Source organism: Alligator mississippiensis, chromosome 5 (assembly GCF_030867095.1).
Source record: "Alligator mississippiensis isolate rAllMis1 chromosome 5, rAllMis1, whole genome shotgun sequence".
Classification (NCBI taxonomy): Eukaryota; Metazoa; Chordata; order Crocodylia; family Alligatoridae; genus Alligator; species Alligator mississippiensis.
This window is the reverse complement of record NC_081828.1, coordinates 80296722-80321436: the sequence shown is the minus strand read 5'-3', so window position 1 is coordinate 80321436 and position 24715 is coordinate 80296722. Positions and strand designations below refer to the sequence as shown.

At 39.8% G+C, this 24715-nt stretch overlaps 1 protein-coding gene across 6 annotated transcripts in view; it reads left to right on the top strand.

The window, feature by feature from the left end:
• The window catches only part of BRD9 (bromodomain containing 9), a 37825-nt gene that overhangs the window by 797 nt on the left and 12313 nt on the right, over positions 1-24715 (top strand). Inside the window, exons 3-12 of one of the 6 annotated variants that reach the window (XM_014602838.3) lie at positions 4127-4259; positions 7091-7151; positions 8462-8606; positions 12306-12416; positions 13183-13295; positions 16980-17112; positions 17912-17953; positions 22327-22402; positions 23343-23438; positions 23876-24008. In XM_014602838.3, the coding sequence (XP_014458324.2) occupies positions 4127-4259; positions 7091-7151; positions 8462-8606; positions 12306-12416; positions 13183-13295; positions 16980-17112; positions 17912-17953; positions 22327-22402; positions 23343-23438; positions 23876-24008 (1043 nt within the window). Of the gene's footprint in view, positions 1-4126; positions 4260-7090; positions 7152-8461; positions 8607-12305; positions 12417-13119; positions 13296-16979; positions 17113-17911; positions 17954-22326; positions 22403-23342; positions 23439-23875; positions 24009-24715 lie in introns of all 6 variants that reach the window. The other 5 variants (XM_019485427.2, XM_019485417.2, XM_014602843.3 and 2 more) reach the window with 5 other exon arrangements.

Below are 24715 nucleotides of genomic sequence, written 5' to 3'. Positions count from 1 at the left end.
GAAGCACAGCCTACAGCGTGGAGAGCTGCCTCCAGCTGGTAAGTTTGGTGTGGTGGAAGGGGTGTGGGGGAGGGAAGAGGCGTGGGGGGGGAGGGGCAGATAAATGCCTGCTGCAGAGCAGGGGCACACACTGTCTAGGCAGGGCAGAGGTGCAGCTCATGGTGGGGGGAGGCGGCTCCCACCCTGGAGGGCATTGAGAGTGGGGGCGTGTACCCTCAGATCTGTGCAGGCCAGGGTGGGCTGCAGCTGAGGCTGTGTGGGACTTTTCTCCGCAGGGGCTGAGCTTAGAGTGGGCACCGGCGGTGCTAGGAGGATGCTGCATCTACCTCAAATTTCACTGCTGCTTCGCTGATGGGAGCGCAGCGGAGCAATGCCAACACTTGGGATGGGTGCAGCTCTCTCCCAGCACCGCCTGCACCTGCTCCAAGTCCAGTTCCTGCCGAGAAGAGCCCCGTGCAGATCTGGGGGGCACAGCCCCCCCCCCCCCCCCCCAGTGTCCTGGGGTGCAAGCAGCTGCAGCAGTGGCCCTCCGTCCCCACTCCCCTTCCCCCCCGCCCAACTTGGACAGTGCCTGCCCCCTCCCTCGCTATGGGGGGCATTGATCTGCCCCCCACCCATGCCCCTTCCCTCCCCCTGCCCCTTCCACCACACTGGACTTACCAGCTGGAGGCAGCTGTATCAGAAACTGGCTGATCAGCCCCAAAAATCTTTATCAGTGCACCCTAACATAAACCCACATTTTTACTGCCTTTCCACCTTCTCCCCAGCAGTAAGTGAAGCCAGGAAGGCATGGTTTTGTACAATTTTCAACTTATTCTGAAAAAAAAAAATCTTTATAGTATTTGTTCGTTTTTTTTTTTCATGTCAGTCTGGTTTCATAAGAATAAAAGGTAAATTTATTCAACTGATTAACTCTCTTCAGCAGTTGAAATAGAACTAAATTTTTATTAGTAAACAGTCCTTAGTCCTGCAAAAGCTTTTATGCATCAGATTGAAGTGGAGCTAATAAGTGCATAATTTGCTTAACTGCATGACAGAATGTCAGTCCCAATTTGTTGCTGTTGCTTTCATTGTACTTGTAGCAATTTAAATTATCTGCACACTGGGTAAATGCTGAGAATCTATGCTTCTATAAGGTAATTTTGGGCTGGGTAACCGACTGGTGAAAATGAGTGGGTCCTGTCCATTTCAAGATTGGTGTTAGGGGCACAAGGGGCTCCAAGAAGCAAGGTAAGAACTATTAATGAGGTAGGGAGAAGCATGGTTCTGGCTTTTCCTGCAGTTAAGGAGTATTGCTTATACTGTGTTTTGTTAAGTGCATAGATAGCCTTGTTTCAGAGTACAATGGGGTGTCAAAAATCTGGCCCACAGGCCAGGTCAGAAATCTGATGATGTGGCCAGCTGGGGTAACTAATGCTGCTGCTGCTCGCCTATCTACCAAATTTGCAGCCCTCTGGGCAGTCCTGCAAACCAGATGACGCAGCCCTGTGCTCCAGATCTAGCATGTGGGCCAGATTAATTTGACACCCCTGGAGTATGTTCTACAGCTGTGTCCAGAGGAGCGCAGCCGTGCGGTATGTGGTGCTGCAGACATGTCTGCAGTGCCACACGCTGCACATTCAGCTGTTGTCCGTGCTGCAAGGGAGCAGCATGACCAGGGGCGTTGATTCCTGGATATGAAGGACTATGTAATTTCATTCTCAAACTTTTTTTTCTGATAGGCTTGACTGTTTCACCCTTTTGATTCTGTTCTACCAAAGTTGTTCTATAACAGGGGCAGGCAATTATTTTGGGCAGAGGGTCGCTTACTGAGTTTTGGCAAGCCATCAAGGGCTGCATGATAGGCAGCCAGGGCAGATAAATATTAATTTTCTAAATTTTGTAGGGGCCCTGCGGGCCGGATAGAATGGCCTGGCGGGCCGCATCCAGCCCCCCAGGCCACGTTTTGCCCACCCCTGTTCTATAACCACCATCATGACCATTGTCAGAGTGTTTTTTTCTTCTGGGGTGATAACTGGTGTGATTAACATCTATAATTTCATTTTGATTATCTTCAGGACTTAATTTGTGCCTGAACTTGAATTTTTCTGGACAGAAAAATGGTTCAGAAGTTTTGAGAATGAGATAATGCAAAATTAGTTTTCACTATACAAATACTTTTGCAGTATCTCTGTTACTTATCCCCAGGATTAGAAAACTCAACTATTAGGAAAGATAAGTCTCTTGCAGCATCCTAAATTTATTTGTTTTGACTATGCTAAGTTATGATTGTCAAGATTGCTTCATTGGTACTTGCTCTCTAATCCAACATGGTTAAAAAAGATTTATCAATGGTATCTCCTAATGTTGACCAAGATAGTAAGCTGCCGTGAGCGTACACGAGTACTTACAAGAATAATTCCTGTCTAATTCACAATGAGAGGGAGCTCAGGAGAAAATCTGTTGTGTATCCCTACTCTTGCAGAGCATTAATAGATGCTCTTTTGTGGAGATCATGAGTTCCAGAGTGTTCATGACACCATACACTAAATATGCATTGAGCAAGACAGGGCTCCAGACAGCTAGCTTCACCTTTTACTTTCTACATAGTGAATTAGTATAAATGGTTAGGGCTTATTGCACCTCTCAGTTACTGTACCTTAACACCTGGTCTGGAACCCTGTGCCCTTTCTTCAGTCTTTGACTCAGTTCTGGGGGCAGAAATGTAGTTTCCCTGATCCTGTGTCCAGCCCCAAGGGAGTTTCTGTTACTTCTATGACATGCGTGACACAGACTGTCCCCTCTCAGCTTTGCCTCAACTGCTGGCGCTTCAGGTGCCCCCAGGCTGGGGGTGGGGCAGAGGCTGGAAGGGCAGGGTAGGGGTTAGGGTCTTCCAGTTATAGGAGCTGCTTCAGGCTGCACCCTGTTGCTGCCCTGTGCCCCAGGCTTCATCTCCCAATTCCACACTCAAAAGCATGGCCTACTGGAAGAGACCATCTCTAAATTCTAATCCTCATTTACATATCTCTACAGTCCCTCTGGGTTTATTATTTTGTTAGCCTGGTCCTGGGTATGACCATAAACTAAATCTGCTAGAGCAGGGGTGGGCAAAATGCGGCCCATGGGCCGGATGCAGCCTGGCAGGCCATTCTATCCGACCTGTGGGGCCCCTAAAATTTTTTAAAAATTAATATTAATCTGCCCCTGGCTGCCTGTCATGCAGCCTTCGATGGCTTGCCAAAACTCAGTAAGCAGCCCTCCTGAAATAATTGCCCACCCCTGGGCTAAAGGGCCTGGTGGCAACATTGTGAGGCTACTTGTGGTGTGGTAGCTCCTATAAAATACCACAGTGTTGCAGTCTCCAGAGTAGGGCAGTATAGGGTGCCTCAGAACTCTAATCCCCACTGCCTTGTAAGTACTTTTTGGTTGGAGAAAAGCTAAGGGACATCATCCTGATAGAAACGTGCCTTCACTGAGGTGTTAGGCAGTCAGTAGTAGTTCTTATCTATTGCTTTCTGGCAGAAGTTAGTCATTGAGGCACTGAATGTCTGGACTCAATCTCGCCTTTGGATTCTTTCTCAATGGTCCTCTTACGTGTACACCATGGTATGTGGGTCTGTGGTTGTCTAGTACATTGTGTACTTATTTGTACTTATTCTTAATAGGCTTTTTCAGTAGAACCATAGCAGCTAGCATCAAAGCAAGTAGATGAATAAATATGGAAAGGCAAAGTGATTGCAAAAGGGGCACATTAAACCCATAAGTCATTTAAAAAAGAAAGAAAATGAAAGTATGTGTAAGGATGTGGTTTAAACTTACTGACCATTTTATAGTTCAACAGTGAGTTGGGTTTTTCCATAACTTTGGCAAAACTTTCTTCTTTAAATTTCTCATACCAAAATCCAGTTGTTGTACAGGTGACATTTACTTACTCTCACCACATTTTGCATCAATGGCCCCTTACCCGTAATGTTTTCCCCCTGGGAACATTTTCAGTACTGTATATTCAGATGACAGTAAGAGTCACTCAGGAGGACGTGGAACCAAGGCACAGACGCACTGTTGCTAACAGGCATTGACTATTATCTGAACCTCAGGCTGTCCTTTGGAAGCATCTTTTAAATACTTCCTGTCCTTGCCATTTTAGGAAGAAAAGAAGAGAAAAAGGGAGAAGGAGCAGTGTGACACTGAGGGAGAAATGGATGATTTTGATCCTGGGAAAAAAGTAGAAGTTGAGCCTCCTCCAGATCGCCCAGTCAGAGCATGCAGGACTCAGCCAGGTAAGTAGACAAGCACAGATATGAGGATAACATGGAAAATTAAATGACCTAATATGTTTTTTAGAAGTCTTAATAACTGAAAATAAAAATAAGCATTTGTCAGGTAACTAAGGTGTAGAAAGTCAGGTGTGTGAGGAAGCAACAATTCAGCAAATGGAGCAGCAAAATCCGTGTCCTTAAGTTCTTCCCATATCTTCGTCTCCTTCTCTAAGCCCTTCCTGTAGTGCTCAGAACAAGAAACTGCTCTTTGCAGTACACCCAGGACATTCATATTCCCACTGTTTCAGACCAGTGAAAGAACCAGTTCCACAGTAGAGGGAGCAGCTGTGGAGTAATGCTTTGCCATAAGTGCATTCTTTTATAAAGTGTTAAGATTCAGCTTGAGTACCTTACACATTTGATCATATCTATGGCAGTATGTCATAAGTGGTGGGGGGAGAGAGATGCAGGCCCCAAAGTTTTGACTTTGAAAAACCTATGGTCTTTCAGATGCCAACGGGCAATCAGTATATGTTTGTGTAATGTGTGCTTATCCTTTCTAATTTACTGACTCCTTTCCCTGGAAACACTGATCAGTGTTATGCCATTATTTTAAAAAATGCTTAATTTTTTTTAAATTCAGTTGAATCCTTTGATAACAAGGATGTTTCTGAGCAAAATAAACTTATTACCTAGGATTTCGTCACCTTTGTTTGGGGTTTTTCCCTTTAAAAGATATCTGAGTAAATGTCTAGCGTAGAGTTTTCATATAGATCCAAATATCTGCCTTTATTTTAGCCTTGCTTGCAACAGTGTTTTTTCTGGTTAGTAAGCATCAATCCAAGCTTGATGAGTTTTCATGCTACGATTGCATACTGACCTGGGGAGATGTTGGAATTGACTGTTGGTGTAGTTTATAATTCTAGGGATAATTCAGGGTTTCTGGTCTCTTGAGCTGTGTGTTCCTCTCTGTAGAGAGGGACCTTCAAAGCCTGGCAAATTTAAGAGAGTAAAAAGTGTGTCACTTAAGCTGTTCTTTCACCTGTTTGTAGAAGCAGATCATCAGGCATCTATTTGTCTTCTCTATTTCGGTTGGGGAAGGGAATCTCTCTCCATTTTCCTGGTGAGGAATGGACGTTAGGCTGTTTCTTGTTTTATTTCTTGCAACTTCGGTCTAAGCTGCGTGCAGTAGGCTCTTTTTCAACCTGAGACTTGTCTGACAGATATGAAAGGCTGAGTGCTTTTTTCTTCCCAGATTATCAGTTGTTGCAGCTGTTACACAGATGCTGCTGCATAGCTTGGGTGTAAGTGGCTTAAATGTTTGCATTTGCCCAGATTTCTAAATAACAAAGTAACAAGCCTTATTGAGGTAAAAACCACTAGATTTGTACTGAGCACATCTCATTAAGTTGAGCTTTAAAGTGCTTGTGCCTATTGCATGGTTCAGTTGCCAGACTCCATTTCCCAGCAGCCCCTGCCTGCACGGCTACTAGCTGGTCTCCTTGGAGACTCTGGGAGTGGGGGCTGTGACAGTGTGGAGCTGCAGAACCAGGGCTGTGCCTCAGCTCGGCCAGGCTCTGTGGTGTTACAGCTCCCCGCTTTCATAGCCCTATGCTCCCAGGATCTCCATGAAGACCAGCTGAGAGCCACACAGGCAGGATGCGTGGCTGGGTGGGTAGCTGCTCTGGGGCTGGGGCTGGGATCTCGCAGCAGTGACAGCACAAGGCCCGAGCCAGGGCAGAGCCACGATCCACTTACTTCACACCCCTGTCCACAGAACCCATCCTCATCACAGGGGTGTGCAAGGAGCAGATCGCAGCTCAGCCCTGGCCCCATGCCTGGCTCCATCTGCCTGTCTCACTTCCAGCCACAGCCCCATCCCAACCGCTTAGCCGCACACCCTTCCCCCAGCGGTGGGTGCAGGGCAGATTGGCCAGGGTGCCTGAGCAGCAGGGCTGGGTCTGGTGATGGCAGCCAGAAGAAGCTGCTGCTGCAGGGGCTTCTGGAAAATGGAGTCCACCAGGCCTACTCCTGGTTTAAATGGTTGCCTGGGTTCCCCACAGGCATCTTAGGTGGCTTACAATATATTATATCTGTGCACTGTTGTTGAATTGCATACTGCTACCTTAATTCACTTCATAGATTTATGTATGTAGTAATTAAAGGAGGTATAACTAGGCTATCAGCAAACATGCAGCTATGCATTTTTTCCTTAAAAAAAAAAATTTAACCAGTTCCCAAAGTCAGAAAAATCAATGTAAAAGTGTTCATAAATGTTGCATTAATGTTGCACTGACAGAATGCAGAAATCAACATACAAATAGTAAAACAATGGAACAAACTGCATACTTCATTTGATTTTGCATGAATGAACTGGATAAGCATTTGTTTGGGTGATTTAGAATACAGCCTCCTGCATTTGTACAGCAGGTTAAACTAGGTGACCCTTGAAGATCCTGGCACAGTCAGGTTTCACATATGAAACCTTTTTTTCCTTTGTGAATAGGTGACTTTAATATATTATTCTGTTGATTGCCACAAAATATGCAGCTTATATGTGATGTCTTATTTCAGCATTGTTGTTGATACTGAAAATTATTCAGTATCATTTTTAAAAAATCGAATCGCTAAGGAAATAAAAGGTGAAAGAATAGTTGCAACAGATTTATTGTATGTGTTTCTGCTGCCTTTGAAATCAAGGCAGCCTATTTGCCTCTGAAGTGGGTTTGGGCTCTTAGGTTATATATGGAATGCTACTTTAGCGATGAAAACAGTGTGTGTAAGAATCTATGATTCTAAAGTTAAATGTTTTGAATGGATTGCATTTTACAAATACTTTTTACTCTACTCAGCTGAAAATGAGAGCACACCAATCCAACAATTACTAGAGCATTTTCTTCGACAACTGCAAAGGTATGTCTGCACGTTATACACACAGCTCTTTTAACAGTAACAGCTAATATAAAACCTTTTGTTTGGTTTCCAGTTTGGGGGTGAATCCTGATCACCTGCTATTGCTACCCTCTTGTTGTTACTGGTAGTAGAGGTTATTGAAATTCTTTGCATTTAGAAAGGAAGGGACTTAAGTTTTTATTAACATTTTTCAGTACTAATTGTTTCATTTTGCTGTAGGGCATGTCTGAAAATTAATGGTGACTTATTGTAGCAATTGGAAGCTAGCAATAAGCCTCAATGTTTTATAAAATACAACAGCTGCAGTCAGATCGTATCCGATTTAAATAAAAAGCACAAAATTGTTCAGTGGATAATATGCTAGCTTTGGGATACTTTTCATATTAAAAGTTTTTTTTTTTCCTTGTAGAATGTCAACTCAATGCAGTCTGCTCCCAAAAAATTATGAACAGAACCTATTTTTCTTCATAATAAAATCATAAACTAAATGTGAGTTTAATTTATGAGCAGTTGGGAACACCATATAAATTAACTATTGCAATAGAGCCTAATCAACAAGAGAACATAGTAATGTTCAGATGAGCACGGCCATGCAGTATGTGGTACCACAGACACATCTGCGATGCCACATACTGCATGTTCAGTTGTTCTCCATGCTGCAAGGGAGCAGTGTGGAGGTTTTTTCTGACCCCTGGGTAGCCAGGGGTCAAAAAACCCACAGTGGGGGGGAAAAAAAGCTGAGTGGTGCATACATGGGCAGTGTACGCCACTCAGAAGCGGAGCTGGGCCACTTAGAGCTGCACTTTGGCTGCTGGACAGGCTCCATGCAGCAGAATTGCTGCTGCTGCTGCTGCAGCCCCAGGAGGCCCCCAGAACCCCAGATAAGGCTGCGGGGGCCAGCCTAATGCTGGCCCCCGCCTTCCCTGCCACCCCCAGGGTAACTTGATGCATGCCAGAGGGCATGTGGCACAGGCATTCCCCAGGGACAGCTAGCAGTGATGCAGGGTGCATCACTGCTAGTTGCTCCCAGGGAACCAAACATCCACACCATGTGTGGGTGTAACCATAAAGGTTAATTCTGCATGCCCATTGAGTATCTTCAATTTTCACTCACCATTCCTTGGTTCCGTAATCAATTTGAAGCATAATTTAAACATAGAATGTGCACAAGAAGAATGTGCATATATGGAGAAGAATTTAAACACTTTTCTCCTACTGGAAGCAGGAGAGTTCTGTCTGTAAATGAGAAAATGATTTGCTGCAAGGAAGAGTTACCATAAACATTGGGTTTTTTTCCCTTCCATTTTTAGGAAAGATCCTCATGGGTTTTTTGCTTTTCCAGTCACGGATGCAATTGCTCCTGGATATTCCATGATAATAAAGCATCCCATGGATTTTGGCACTATGAAGGAAAAAATTGCGGGAAATGAATACAAATCTGTTACCGAATTCAAGGTGAATTGATAAAGATCTGGTCACTTCTAAGCTTTTTTCAACAGGAACTGTAATTTCTAATTAAAGTAATTCACGTAAGATAACATTTTAATATAAAAAATTCAGCACTACATTTTGTGTATAGTAGTAGGTTTTTACTTTGTGATCTGTGTGTATCAGATGCCTGTTCTAATACAAATGCTAAAGTTATGGCAGAAACCAGGAATGTGTTTTACTGGTAAAAAAGGGATGGAAGAGACCTCAGGAGGTGATCAAGTTCAATACCCTGCTAAAGGCAGAGTTATCTAGTGTTATAAGGATATGAATACTCACAGTAACAGTATTACAAGGAATTAAATTTTCCTAGGGAGGTCTAGATGATATTTTTAAATATGCACTCCATCACTGCTGAATATCCGATTCTTCTGGAAGCAGTTTGGCTTGTGTTAGATGATGAAGCTGGCCTGTGACATAAATGAAATGTGCTCTGAGTGGAAATTTCAAATAAGTTTTAAATAGGAAGCTGCTGTCAGCTTCTCCATAACTCTCTAGCAATTACTGCATTACAGATGATAAAGAGTTATTCTAACTGTAGTTTGTATTGTCTTCTAGTATAGTTAGTGCTTCATTTTTAAGTGATTGGCTTTCCCAACTGAAATTGCTTGCTAGCAAAAATGTTGGACTGATTTATTGGTAGTCTCTTTAATGGATTTGGACAAATTCTCTGATGCTCCCACCGGGTATATTTTGGTTTTAGTTGTAGTCTAGCACAGAAACTTCTATTGTGGTAAGCTGTTCATTTTACCTTCATTGTGTTGTGGGTTGATGCATCTTGGAAGCTTGGCAGAGATAGTGGGTTGCTCTTAGTGGTTCTGTTCTTTTTTTGTTTTTTTGAGAGTTGCAGCAAGATGAGCAAACAGTATTTTTCTTTATCAAGGGTACTTTCTAGGATGGTTAACAGTGGTCCTATCTTGTCTCCCTTCTTCACTGCAAATATAATGCCATTATGGGAGCTAGGAAGGAAGGGGGGGCTTCAGAGAGTCCAGTGTACATCCACCTTTTCTTTTTTTTTCTCTTCCAACACTACTGCTCTATTGGAACAACCTGGTCCAGGGGGTCCAACCTACCGCCCTCAGACCAGATCTGGCCCACAGAAATTTTAACAACACTTGCAAATGGCACCAAAAATGATAATCATTCCTACTGTTAATGAGTTTGCCTGCACTTGGCAAAGAGATTGACTTTTTTTCTTTCAGGTGTGGGTCTTGCCACGTTTGTTCACACCTTTGTCACCTAAGATTAGATTACTGTAGTATTTTCTGTGAGGCTGTCCTTTTAATAAATCAAGAAATTTGTAGTGGGTGCAAAATGTGATCCCCACCCCCATGCACTCTTTATTATGTAGGTAGAAAGCAGGTTATAATGGGATTCCATAATGAGTACTGTGTAGTGTTTTACTTTAAGAAGAATTTAAGGATGCTTGTTTTGACTTGTATATCAAGTCCCATTCACAAGATTGCCTTTTCCCTCCTGATATGATTTCAGTTGTGATTACCTGAGGCATTAGACATAAGTGAGTTACTGTGTAAGAGAACAGTCCATAATAATCACTTGCTGCCTTTGGAAGTTAGAAGCTTTCAGCAATTTTTGCTTCTGAAGAAGGGTACTTACTCCAAAGGTAGTCTAGGGGGTGACTTTTGTCCACTTAGCTGGGCAACTCTTCAGAAGAAGCCACTTGCCAGGTAGTCTGATGGCTCACTTCAGTTGCCTTCCTCCACAGAACCCAGCAGTTTTGTATTCCTCCTTGTTATCCTGTATTTGGCTTATATGAAGCCAGAGGCAACCTAGTTGCGACTCCCAGTTGTAACTGTATACCTCTTCTCCCTTCGCATTAGACTGATGGTGTTTTCCTAAATGCCACCGTAACAGCATGTTCCTGATCCCTGTTTTGAACTAGGAAATTAAGGGGAAAATTAGATTTTTACTTATTTAAAGAGTTAATTTTTAACATGCAGTCTGCTCAAGAACTTGGGGACAAATTTTTTTTAAACACCTTTTTGAAGATGCAGAATGAGTTTCTTAAAAATCCCATTAGGTTCTTAAGTGCCAAACTCTACTTGGAATAAGGCACAGACTCGATTTGCAAATCTCACTAATATGTATTTCTGCTTCTTAGGAAATCTGATCTCTAGTCTATAAGCTTGAAAGATCTTTATTTTCAAAAAGGCACATAAATATCTGTGTGTACAACCGTGTCTTCAGAGGGGATATATATGTGCACAGATGTCCAAGAAATAATTTTGCAGTGACCCTACCTGTGTGCACAGAATAATTCAAACCTAAGTGAACAGGTGGCCTTTAAAATGTTGGTAGGTGCCTTCCCCAGCCAGTGCTGTAAGGCACCAGTTGAACATGTCAATCTCTGTCTAGCTGAAAAAAAGCCAAATGGCTTTTGTGTTTTGTGCTTGCATTGTTTTTTACTTTCAACATTTTGAAATCAGTGCAGCTATTTCAAGTCTACAGAGAGGAATTTTTAAATTTTTCATTTTGTGATAAAATCTTATGATAAATCTCATTAAATTTATGAAAATCTTATGATTGTATGCTAAAACTGCTAATAATACTTAACATTTTATTATTGCAAGGCAAGACAAATCAGTATTGTTTTTTCAATGTGATGGGGAAAAAAATGTACTCTTAAAGTTTTCCTAGCTTGCTTCCCAGGTAGCTAGTAGTAGAAAAGCCAAGTTGCAAGTATTATTTGGAACTGATACATTTTAAAAGGGGGCAAGAAAATAAAAAGGAGGAGGGGGAAATGAGCTGTCTTCTTTTTTTTTACGTATAGAGGAACCCTGAAATATTATTTCAGTATATTTAGAAGTTCTTTCCCACCTTTTCTTTTTCAATTTGTTTGGTAATGTTTTTATTGAAGCAGCTGTATAGTTGGGAGAGAGATTAGACAAGATTTCAGGCACAACACACCCTTCCTTAGTCTGGGAAAGACATGGATACAGCCTAAGTACTAAGTAGAACTGTTACTTTTGTTAAGTACCTCTAAAGAGTGGTCCGTTAAAAAGTAAACCTGTAGAAAGCAAAGTTTTATCTGAAGAACTTAAGAGAGTGAGTAAAGAATTAATTAAATAAATAAACCACATTACATATAAATTAATAAAGCAATTCAAAAGGGAAGAAGGCCATTATTACCAGTGGTCTTCCTGAATCTTCAGGTGGTCCTCAGGATCTTAAAAATTGTTTATCCTCTTTTTCTAATGCTAAGTTAACTGTGGGAACAGATGCTGAGGAAAATAAAATATTTAAGAGTTAATTGCACTGTTTTCTCAGTCCTTCATTTAAGATAAAAAAGCTGACAGCAGAGATCTGTGACTACTGTACTTCACTATTGAGTCCTGCAAGATCAGGGGGAACTAGACTGATGTTCCAACTGTTCCTAAGGTTAAAAAAAAAAACCTAACAAGAAAAAAGTGTGTGTAATAACTAAATGAAAGATAACATTTTGGGATTTCACATCATAAGGAAGGGAAAAGGCTCAGCACTTGCTAGTTACTTTTTTAGCTTTTGGCTGACATTTATATAATACCGATGAACCTTCTGTGATGCTGAGCATCTTTAATACACCACGTGGATTTCTTGACAGTATGTTCTTTTTATGGTACTGAAGGGGTTTTGAAGTTTCAGCAACTGTTGTTTTGTATTTTTCAGGCAGATTTTAAGCTGATGTGTGATAATGCAATGACGTACAACAGACCAGATACTGTGTACTACAAGCTAGCAAAGAAGATACTGCACACAGGCTTTAAGATGATGAGCAAAGTAAGAGACCTATTAACAAACCAGAAAATATTTTTGATGAACTTTTAAAAGGAATGTAATCAGTCACAGTGATAAACACTTCATCCATCAGTCATTAATGATAGGAGTGTCCACTACTGCTGCTGTATTTAAGGGCTTGTCATTTGTATTAAAAAAACCCTTTCAGGGCCTCATTTTGCACTATTGAAGTCAGTGGGAGGTATACCACTGATTTTAATCCACATATAAGCAGGATTTGAGTCTCTATAACCCAAATACAAAAATTTGTTTCGGGCTGAAACTTTGTTTACAAGGTCTCACCCCATTGACAAATTTTATTTGCATTGTTGATTTTAAATGGGCTTAGCTCTTTTATGAAGGCTTGAGGGATCTTTTCTACACTTACTACTCCAGAACAGCTGTTAGTCTCCAAGGTTGAACTACTGTCTATAGGTTACTTTTCATCTGTGTTTCAGTTTTATTATGGTAAGTCACAATGTAAAGTAAGTGGCTGTATCTGCTTGCCTTTTTTTGTTTCTTGTTAGTCGGACTGCCGAAGTTCTGGTGCCATGCTATCATGACCAAATCATGTTGCATCACCATTAGAAGTTAGACATTAGGAACCAAATGAGGCCATGGCCATTCCCATCCCATCCCATTATCATAGCATCTTGGCTATGAGGGAAAGGTAAAGTCCCTGCCACTCTGTCCTTTCTGATTCTAGGAACGGCTGTTAGCTTTGAAGCGCAGCATGTCGTTTATGCAGGACATGGATTTTTCTCAGCAGGCAGCTCTTTTGGGTGATGAAGACACAGCAGTTGAGGAACCTGTCCCTGAAGTCGTTCCTGTACAAGTAGAGACTACCAAGAAATCCAAAAAGCCAAGTAAAGAAGTTATTAGGTAAAGGTCTTAATGGAAATATGTACTGCTTTGTGGCAGCTATTGTACTTCCAGTGCAACAGGCCAGGCTGGGTAAGATGGAACTTTCTGATACTTTGCCAATTATTAAAGGGTTTGCTATCAAGATCAAAATTCAGTTTCAAACTTTGGTGAGTCCAAATTCATAAGGAGCCACATGGAGTCATTTCCAGCCAACATGACTTGACTGATGAATGTATCATTTCATCTTAAATACTACTTTAAAACAGATAATAATTTTGATGATTGTTTTAAGTCCCTTTTGCTTACAAGTGTCTGTCACTTTTATCATCACATTTCTTTAGAGGCAGTGACATAACAGAAATAGTTCCTTTGAGTAATGCCAAACCTAATGGGAAATTCTTAGGAACTTGTTCTTTTAAAAATGATTGTGGAACTTCCTAACAAAATCTAAATAGGATTTCACAAAAAAGTCCTGAACTAGGAAATACTATTTTAAACTGAGGGTTTGTGTCTTAGTACAGAGACAATGTTAGTTGACATGACAGATGTTGTTGCTTCTTAACTGGATCTGACTGAATTTTTAAATAATATAAATTGCTGCAATGCTACTGTTTTTAGGAATATATAAAGCAGTCTCATACATGGTTTTATCCTCTTAGATTTCTTAATAATGAACTTTCTTCTGGACAGTTTACTGAAACATTCTTATTTTATAAAGCAGTTTAGGGATAATAAAAGACAAGAGAGCTAGCCAACATATTTTGTGAGGTTTTTTTGAGACTGCCTTTATATTTATGAGGGTCTTTTCCCTTTGCAAAAAAAAAATAAAAAATTGGCTATACATGGAAAGGTGTAAAACTTGTGCTAGCAATGAACAAAATAAGCACTAAAAAGTGAGTGTTTTCATTAGTGGTGTGCTTGTTATAGTAATCTTTAGTTATTTATAATTATTGTTAACAATAAATATAAAGTTTACAGTGAAATGTGATTCTTTTCTTCCCCCACGCCAGTCTATATACTCCATCTTATATTTCTTTTAAAAGCCATATAAATCTGCCATAGAGATTTTTTTTGAACATTGACAACTCCAGTAATACTTGTTAGTGGCTAACAGAAGAATCAGGAAATTGTTACATGTGTATTATATAACAATGCAGAAGAGGTATTGGTCTGAAAATAGGATTTCTAATGTTTGATTTTTAGCATCAACTGTACCTATCCTAGTAAGATAATATTATACAGAAACAGATGATAAAATCCTGATTTATATGTCCTTTGTTGATGGAATTCAGACTAATAAACTGAAAGTAGGGTTTTGATGATGGGAATAGAAGAAACTCAGCATAACTTCCTTAGAAAATAATGAGGCGCTATATTTAGATTTGTACAGTGCCCAGCACAATGGGGCCCCTGTTCTGATTTAATTTAAAAATCGCATCTATTGCTATAGTATCCAAGCAGCTCACCATCTCTTAGTTTGCTTATCTCACAATCTCTTAATTTGCTTATCTTTGCAGTATGGGATACCTGTAGCAGAGCAGAGAATTTAGTTTATCAATTTTCAAGCTAACATGCTTCCCATCAATTTTTTTTAGGCAGTACTATAATGTAACCTCAGCCATGAATAATTTAACTCCTAATTCTGTATAGGACATCAAATTCCTAGAGGTCTAATTGGTATGGTGTGCACATTTTTCAGAGCTTGGAATAAAAATATAATTTCCTTAGGCTTCCTTACCCAAACTTTTCTGTACTTACTGACTTGCACCTGATATATCACAAAGGTTTTGATCTCATATTATTGAAGAACTTCCATAATGAGAACAGGATCAGGTCTTAAAGGTGTATGTTTCTGCTTGCCATAATTCATGCTTTCTAAATTAACTGAGGTGCACAGACTTCTTCATACTGAAGTCATTTTTGGAAATGTATAACTTGCTGAGCAAGATTTTTCAATGAGCACCATCAACTTCATAAATTTTCAGTTTCCTAGAGTGCATTAGGGAGACCAAAGTTTACTGATTTCAAGCTATTAATGGGTTAAAATATTTTAAACCCCACAGGATATTTTGCTCCAATAAATGAGCCTGTGATCTGTTGTAGTTCTGTAAATGTGTAAATGGCAAAAATTGCAAAAGTGCCACAAGATCTAAAATTGGGATGTTGGGCCACTAGGCTGTACTGATTATAACTTGCATGCTGAATGACTAGAAGAGAGGAGAACAGATTGGTATAAGAAAGTTTAATTTGCAGTGCCTTACACATCACCACCTAGGAATTTGGCTCATGCCTGACAGCTTCACAGTTGATTTATAGCTTTTTAGACTCAAATTCATCCTGTTGAAATATATATAATATACAGACGTCACAAACTTCCAATATGTTTGCATCTTCCTACAAACCATTTCCTCATTATAGTTTTTTTTCGTCTTCATAGTCTGCGATTATATGTACTTGGTTTATGTATTGTAGTTAAAAGGATCAACTTAAGGATAAATACCAAATGTTGTGACTGCCATCAGAAACAAAAGTGCATGGTTGATGTTTATGAATATGATTCTCTTACTAAGATCAAGACCCTAAGACGACCCAGAAGGGCCTAAGAAGACCTGGAAGGGGTCTTCTGGGTCAGTGAGTCCAGTTCCCTGTTGTTGCACATCCTTTTTTGCACTGATTCAAAATTTGGTCTTCCTGCTTCTCTTGATAGGTTTAGAACAGGTGTGACCAGCCTGTGATATGTGTTGCACAGGGAACCTGTGTGCATGTGGCATCCAGGAGATCAGGGAAGGGACAGGCAGATAAGACAGGAAGCAGAAAGCAAAGCAGCAAACCAGACAGGGAGCACAAGGCAGGAAGCAGAAAGAACAGTTGATCAGAAAGGGGATCAGAGTGGCACTCAGGGAGGGTACAGAACTAATTTGCAGCATGTCTGCCAAAGAGGCTGGCCCCCACTAGTTTAGAACCTCACTGCTTTGATTTGATAGTTAGAAACTTTCTTCTACTATCAAGCCTAAATTTATTTGTACTTAGTTTATAACCATTTGTTCTTGTGAAAAAATCACCCTTTATTTTAAATAACATTTTTCCTCCCTAGTACATCCAGTCATATTGGTCCTCAGCCTTTGTTTTCATGTCATCTGACAAAGTAAGCTGTTGCTTATGAAAGTTTATGCCTTTCTGAATTAGTGTATAAGGCAGTACTCTGCTCTGCCCTCTGTCAGTCTTTGTTTTGTTAGGCTAAACAAGATTAGCCTGCTCTGATTAGATAGGAACTCCATTGCCCTGTTTGTCTTGATAGCCCTTCACTGCACCTGATCCAATTTCAATTTGGTTTTTTGAATATGGGTGACTAAGAGTTGTGCACACTTTTCCACATGAGGTCACACCATTGTCTTGTATAATTGCATTAAGATTTCATGATCTCTGCTGGAAATATGTCATCTTTTTTTACTGTAGTATAAACATGGCTAAAGTTAAAAACAAACAAACAAAAAAACTTTGGTTTAAATTCTAAATCAATAACAATGAATCAACACTATGGTCAGGCCTTTTATCATACCTAAGATTTTCAGTGTGTAAACTCAAATACATTAGGAAGAAAAGAGTCTAAAGTTTATATTATTTACAGCATGCAGTATTTACTATTAGCTTGACTAGTGGCGCTGACTCTGTTTGTATTTGAAACATTTGTACTCTTTTTAGTTGCATATTTGAACCAGAAGGAAATGCATGCAGTCTGACAGACAGCACAGCTGAAGAACATGTCCTGGCCTTGGTGGAGCATGCAGCAGATGAAGCTCGTGACAGGATCAACAGATACCTACCAAATAGCAAGGTCTCCTTCATGGCTAAGTCTGTTATTCTGTATGGTGCCTGGCTGTTTGTCACTTCCTAGGAAATAAGTTTTCTTGATATGTTTTTTGGGGGTTTTTTTACACTTTCTCAGTTACACTTTCTCAGAGTTAGTGACATCCTTGGAGGTGAACACTAAGACTGAGAATCATGTAAGTCCTGTTGAATCCATTTTCTGAGGGCTTAAGTGGACTGTAAGTGGCCTATGGGTCTTGTGATTAGACCTCTGCAGAATTCTCTCAGATAACTTAAATACCACTTTATTATTTTACATTTGGGCTAGATGCAGTGGAGCCTCCTACATTAAGGTGACTAATATAGCAGTAAGATGATCTTCTCCCTGCCCTATTAAACACAGTTTATAATCTTGAGAAAACTGGGATCTATTTAGCACTGGTATTTGGGGGAATGATTAGGAATTCTATCTTTCTCTTTGAAGTTTACATTTATTTTTTTCTAGTGTTCTTTGTGGGAGATTGGGATATCTTTCCTCCTTAACACTTTAATTCACTAGTTACTGTACCACCTAGTACGTAAAATGTATTCTTGTCTGAACACAGACTACAGAGATTCTCTAATTATCAACAAGCCAGCCTTCTTTTCCTGGCTGTACTGGAGTGCACTGTGCACTAACAACATGCTTAAGCTTGGATCCAGATACTGTCTCCACACATCTGGTTCCAGGCTTTTCTCAGGGTAGGAGGGTTCAGTGACAATATTGATGTCTGGCATAACGTTACGGTAGTTGTAGACCACATCATTATCAACTGCTTTGTCCATAGGGTTTCCTCCATGCTGCTACTTGGGCCAGGGTAAATGCTGAGGTACGTTTGTGATTTTATGATGTTGGCCACCTGCCACTTGTGGTGTGGTTGGTGTGAAAAGCGGCTTTTCTGCATGGGGTTCCACCCAAAGTTCTGGTGCAAGATGCGTGGTTGTGGGAATCCTAGAGACTTCTGTAGAGTTCAGGATACCTGCGTGCCCCATTTGTTGTCCCAGTGTGCATTTGTTGCACTGTTGCAGAAGGATTTGCTGAAGAACTTGGATGTTGGAATAGCAGAGTAGTTTAATAACATTAGCTTCTTAACTTCCTGCACTTTTATTTCCCTAGAAGCCAGCATGGTAAAGTGACAAGAGTTAAAGGAAACTATGATAGGAAACAAGGTTTCATTTAAATGGTGGAAGTCAAATCCATATGTACAAAATAAAAGGGCACAGACTTGCAAAACAAATACAAAACTGCAATGAGATAAGCTTAAAAAATTTGAAGAGAAACTTGTTAGAGACCAAACTTAACAGTAAAAATTTCTTCAAGTACATTCCCATAGAAAGCCTACCAGAGAGTCAGTTTGGCTGTTGGATGATCAGAGTGTAAAAGCGCTAAAAGATAAGGCCGTTGCCAAGAAGCTCAATGAGGTCTTTCCACCAGTCTTTACTATGGAAAATAATAGGGAGATTCCCTCACCAGAGTTATTCCTCCCTGGGAACAAGTCAAGAGAACTGGCCCAAATTGAGGTATCAGTAACAAATTTTAGAGGTGATTGGTAAACTAAGGGAGCCAGGAAAGTGAGTCAGGCCAGTGAGTCTAACTTCTGTTCTTGGCACACTGAGAAAAAATTAAGGGGAAAAAAAGGGGGTTTTCAGCAACAGGATTTGCTGAGGAAAATCAGCGTGGCTTTTCTAAAGGGAAGTCTTATACTCATCAGCCTATTAGAGTTCTTCAAGAGTTTCAACCAAAATGTAGATCAGGATGATCCAGTTGATGCATCTGTACTTCCAAAAAGCCTTTTGACAGGCTCCTAGGGTCTGAAATTTGCTTATGGGTAGAAAAAAAGAGTGGGTATACATGATCAGTTTTCAGAATGAAGAGAAGTTAACTGTGGGATCACCCAGAGACAAGTGTTGGGACTGGTGTTGTTTAATATATTCATATATCACCTGAACAGTGAGGTGAATAGCCAGGTGTCCAAGTTTGCTGATGGCACTTAATTATTCAGAGTGGTAAAGACTCTGTGGCCTGTGAAGGTCTTCAGAAGGCTCTTGTAAAAATTGAATTCAATGTTAATAAGTGCAAAGTGATGCACACTGGGGGAAAAATAATCCAAAATAAACATATACAATGTTGGGCTCTACATTAAGTCTGGTAACACAGGAAAGGGATTGTGGAATCATGGACAATTTGCTAAAAATGTCACCTCAGTCTCTGACAGCAAGTAAAAAAGGCAAACAAAATGTTAGGCATTAAGAAGGGTGCATCCACACCTTAAATATTGTATGCAGTTTTTTCCCTCACACTTCAAAAAGAATATAGAGAAGGGCAGCAAGGGTGATCAAGGATATAAAGGACTCCCATATGATGAAGGACTAAATAGCCTAGGACTTTTAGGTTACAAAAGAAGTGTTTAAATGATAGAGGCTTATAAAATATTAAATGGTACAGAGAAGATGGTCTCACAAAATACTACAACTAGGGAACACAAAATGAAACTATTAAGCTTCAAATTAAGCTATTTTAGTTTAGAGGAAGTTATTTTTTGCACAGCATGTAATTTACTTGTAGAACTCATTGCCACAATATATGGAGACTGAAGCTTAACCTGCTTCAAAAGGCAAATAGAAAATTCTTGGCGTAAAGGTCCACCAGTAGGTACTGAACATGGTAGATAGGGGTGCAGCCTCAAAATCTGAATTTCCTAAACCTCTAAATGGTGAAATCTGAGGTGAGAAGAGCAAAGGGTAGAAGATTCTGTCCATATCATGTCATTTTCACCTTCCCCATCAGTATTCACACTGCCATTGGGTGAGATGAGCCTTTTTGAGTGAGACGGTGACAGTGTGCCTAGGCCAGGGGTGAGCAAAATATGGCCCGCCAACTGACTGGATCCAGCCCACAGGCAGGCACCTACTAATTGATTGTGTCTGGTCCCTGGCTGCACCCACAGCACTCTGCATGGGGTCAGCCTCCCACACCCGCTACTTGCTGCCTGGGGTGGTGCAGCAGGGGCAGGAGGAGGTGGAGCTGCTGGAGGTGGAGGGAGCCGAGCAGTACCTGGGCACCTGCAACCGCACCAGGAGCAACTGCGCCAGGAAGCTGTACACTGACTGGGGCTGTGGCATCGGTGGGCAGGAGCACGGCTGCCTCGGGCAGAGGTGGGCAGGGCTCAGCTCCATGTGGACCACTGTGGGACAAGTGCAGACCGGATGGGGTGGGGGGTGCAGACTGCAGTTATACTGACACCATACTGCCTAAGCAAATTCTGCTGCATGTGCCCCCCGCCCTCCCACCCCCAGCTGACTCCCATGATCTAGTGTGTGGACAGTGCCCCCCCCCACACATGCACACCCCGCTGCCCACACAATATACAAGTGTAAGGCTTTATTTTGAGCTATTATGCAATTGCCTCTATACACTACTCAAAAATACATACATTGGAGCAAAAAATATTTTTTTGAAATAAAGTTAAAGTATGTTATAGTAGATGTTTGGTTTTTAGTATATAATTTGTTTTTTATCTAAAATTTGTTAAAATGATATCTTCTGAAAGATTTTGTGTGCAACCCTTGACAGCTCACCAAAACTTATTAACTGGTCTATCAGCTGAAATAAATTGTCCACCTCTGGCCTAGGCCCACCAGGAACTACAGCTCCCCCCCTGCCTCCCACTCCTCATCTAGAGGGAGGCCACTAAATCTACAACAATTAAGACAGGACACTGAGCTAGATGGGCCCATAGTTTCATACAGTAAATGGCTTTTATTATGTTGTCCTGTCAGCTGTGGACACGAGTGGAAAATAAGAGGGCCAGGTGATTATGAGCAAAACCTAGGGCCCTTATTGAATGTTCTTGCTGTTTTGAGTAACTAGAAGTGGGTTCAGGTAACTGAGGCTTTTCTGGAAACTGCATCAAGTGAAATCCATATTAAGCAGCTCCTTCAAGGAGCAGCCAATCGATGACCTCTCTGAAGAATGTAACCAGTTTAGGGGAGAAGATGGAGAAAGTTGCTTCCTATATAAAACTTTTAATGACCATGCTTAAATACAGTGAGGCAGTCCAATATATGCTGAATGTCACATCCATGTAAATTCTCCTTTACATTAATCACCCATTCTGTTTTTATTTTGTGTAATGTGTAATTTATTAAGCTATTTATCAATATTCATGTCATCTGTGGCATTCTTTTTATGCAGTTACCAAGTCCTTTGAAGAATTAATGTGATATGTAAAGAGGTAATAGCATGTTACAAGCAAATAGAATGAGAGAACACCCGTCCCTCAGATACGAGACAGAAGGAGTATCTTGACCTTTTGACTCAAATCATACTTTAGTGAGTCATCAGTATGTGGTTGTAGCTCTACAAGCCTATATTTTTTTTTTTCTATCTTCTTCCTTAGGTTGTATTTTTGACGGTCAGATATGTATCCTCAAAGCAGACTTGATTTTTAACTTCTCCCCCTGCAAGATTCTGATACTGCAGCCATCAAAATAGTTAAACATGTTGCTATTTCATTTAATGGAAGAATAATTGAAATTACATGTTTATTGGGGTTAGATTTAATGAACTAACTAATCTTTCCATCATTAAATTGCCATGGTTCTCTATAGGTTCATTCAGTGATCAGTAAGATACAAGGGGACAGGGTAGAACAAGACTTAAAAACTGGAATTTGGAACCAGGTGTGAAAAATGTGGGATGGGAATTGTGGCTCCACCTGTTGCAACCCAGAACAACCTTGCCTTGGTAGTCTGGATGCATACTTCTCCCTCATCTGTTAACAATGTACTGGTTTCATTGGGATAAAAACTTTTCTACCCTTGAACTTGAAGGAATGAGAATGTGTGAATTTAATTTGTTGAGAATTAGAACAAATGAGGCTGCAGGGAAGGATGAATCTGGAATTTCTTGTTTAGGAGATAAGTTAAAACTTTCATTTAAGAAAAATAAAGCATCAGTTGCAAAACAAAGATCTTTGTTATAAAGTATTCCATCTTCGAAGTTTCTTTACAGCCAGGACCTCAATCTTTTTTTTAAGAGGAGCATAGCAGTTCAGTATAGGTGATGTCAGATCCAGGGAATAATTTTCAGTGATGTCTGTGTAAAGTAGTATCCCAGCTCTTAAATTTGGACTATTTTGAACTAAAACTGTGAGTATAGCACTCATTTATGTTCCTTTTGTCTATGTGTTTCTATTTATAGATTGGTTATCTGAAAAAGAATGGAGATGGAAGTTTACTGTTCAGTGTAGTCAATCCATCAGACCCAGAAGCAGAAGGTAAATGTTTTTTGTTGTTGTTGTTTTTTTTAAGGATTTGTTTCTAGGGATGAGCATGATTTTGGAGGGGGAAGGGTAGGACTTTTTTAGTGGATATTCAGAAATTAGCTTTAGATTTAATATTTTGAAAACTTCATCTTGATTGGATTGTACAAACGAATTGAATACGAACTGAAAAAAAACTAATTCATTATCCCGTATCTGTGTTACAGTTTATATAATATAAAAGAAAAAATATTCTGCTTTCTTAATTCTGCTGCTACTTTACCCAGTACAACCTGTGCTCAGGTTTCTTTCTCCTCTTGTAACAATTCATAGTTTCATCTCAACTACTGTCAAGCCATGTGATAAAATCAGAGCATGGAACTGACTTAAAAGTCTGGTCAGCACTAAAAACATTTTATCAACATTGTGATGTCAGTTAGGAGTGCATTTTTTTTAACCAATTATACTTGTTTGTTCGAAGGCTTAGTGTATCAAAATGGTTAACTTGACATAATTTAGGCTGGCTGGGGGAAACAACAGAAGCTATACTGGGGTAAGCATTCTTATAATGATGAAGTATTTGATCTGTACTTTTCTGAAGTATAAAAACTTGAAGCTAGCCTTGCTGTCACAGCTTTCATGTTATCTGCTCATTAACTAGCTAGCAGGATGTTTTATTAAGATGAGTCTATTTAGTTAAAAAAATTACTTATGGTTAGGAGATATGAAATAACTAAATGTCAGTCTGAAAAATGGAGAGGACATGCTGTGTCTGAACCTCATGGCTGAAATCTTTTAAAACTGTTTACTTTTATTCAATGTTATGACATTTGTTCTGTTGATAAGACAGAAGCAGATAATACCCAAATATTTATCATTGAAAAGATTTATACTAAGATGTATTTGAAAAGATCATTCAATGTATGCTAATTTTTTTTAATTTAATTTATTAAAGAGGAAGAGACTCACCCAGTGGATCTGAGTTCTTTGTCAAGCAAATTATTACCTGGCTTTACTACACTAGGCTTTAAAGATGAACGAAGAAACAAAGGTAAAATTTTAGAGGTAGTATAGTTTTAACTTGAACTTAATTAACCTATTGATCAAACTGAAGATCTAGTGTTGGATTACATCTGCCTCCAAGTTGCTAGTATGCTTAGCTATCTTTAAACACTATTTGAATTTTCAACTGAATGCAAATGTCATTTATCAAAGCAAAAAAAGTAAATGTAATGAAAAAGCAGTATTAGAAGCTTGTTCATCTAATTATGGTTCACTTTAATGTGGTATATGCAGTAAAAGTCTTTATTTTTTTTAAAGCAAATGTTCAATAGAGAGAAGTGATTTTAAGGTCTAAAAATAGCTATGAATGGCCAGGGGTAGAAACAGGTGTTTCACGTCCCTGCTTCTGGAAAAAAAAAATTAACTTATCTAGACAAGTTGTTAGATCCATGCTAATTTTCCATCATATTTTTTTCTTAATTTTAGTCACGTTTCTTACAAGTGCTAGTACAGCACTTTCGATGCAGAATAATTCTATTTTTCATGACCTGAAATCAGATGAAATGGAATTGCTATATTCAGCGTATGGAGATGAAACTGGAATACAGTGTGCTTTAAGGTAAGCATGTCCTTAATGGGGATGTTTAAACAAGAGGACCTTTTTCTTGTGGAAAAGAGGTTTTGTTATTTTTTCCTTCTCAACACTAATTTTGAAAATCAGCTTTTAGAGCAACTTACTAAAACAACTTTAAGAACCTGAGGGAAGATGGAGTAGAGGGCAAAGCATAGAACTGGGGGCTAAGAATTCAGGATTTCTCATAATCACTCTGGTCCTGATTTGGTGCATAACTTAAAATCAGCTCTCTGTACGAATTTTCAAACTGAAGGTATCATTTATCTGCATCATATGGCTGTTAGGAGACTCGTGTCCTAAGGGTTAATTTCACTGTAACAATTTGATATGGCAAAAGTTTTTAAAATTGAAAGTAGTGTTTTCTTAAATTCTAGAACAGGATGCTTTGGAGGGTCAAACTGACAAGCAATCACGTTAATAAAAGAAGTTGATTGAAAAAGAATGAGCTGTAGGAATTAAAGAACAAGCCTCTGAAGTTCACTAACACTGTACAAAAAGCTTGGTAAATCCTGTGCCTCTGGGGAAATGTTTCTTGTTCCCAAGATCAACTGCAAAAATATCTGAAGATGGTATAAACAAAGATACGCATGTTATCCTTGACAGCATGTTTGATCTTGTAAAGTAACAGTAAAAGTAAAAGTCATTAAACTTCACTGTTCTTTTTTTTCCCCGATACGAGAGAAGTGTTGAAA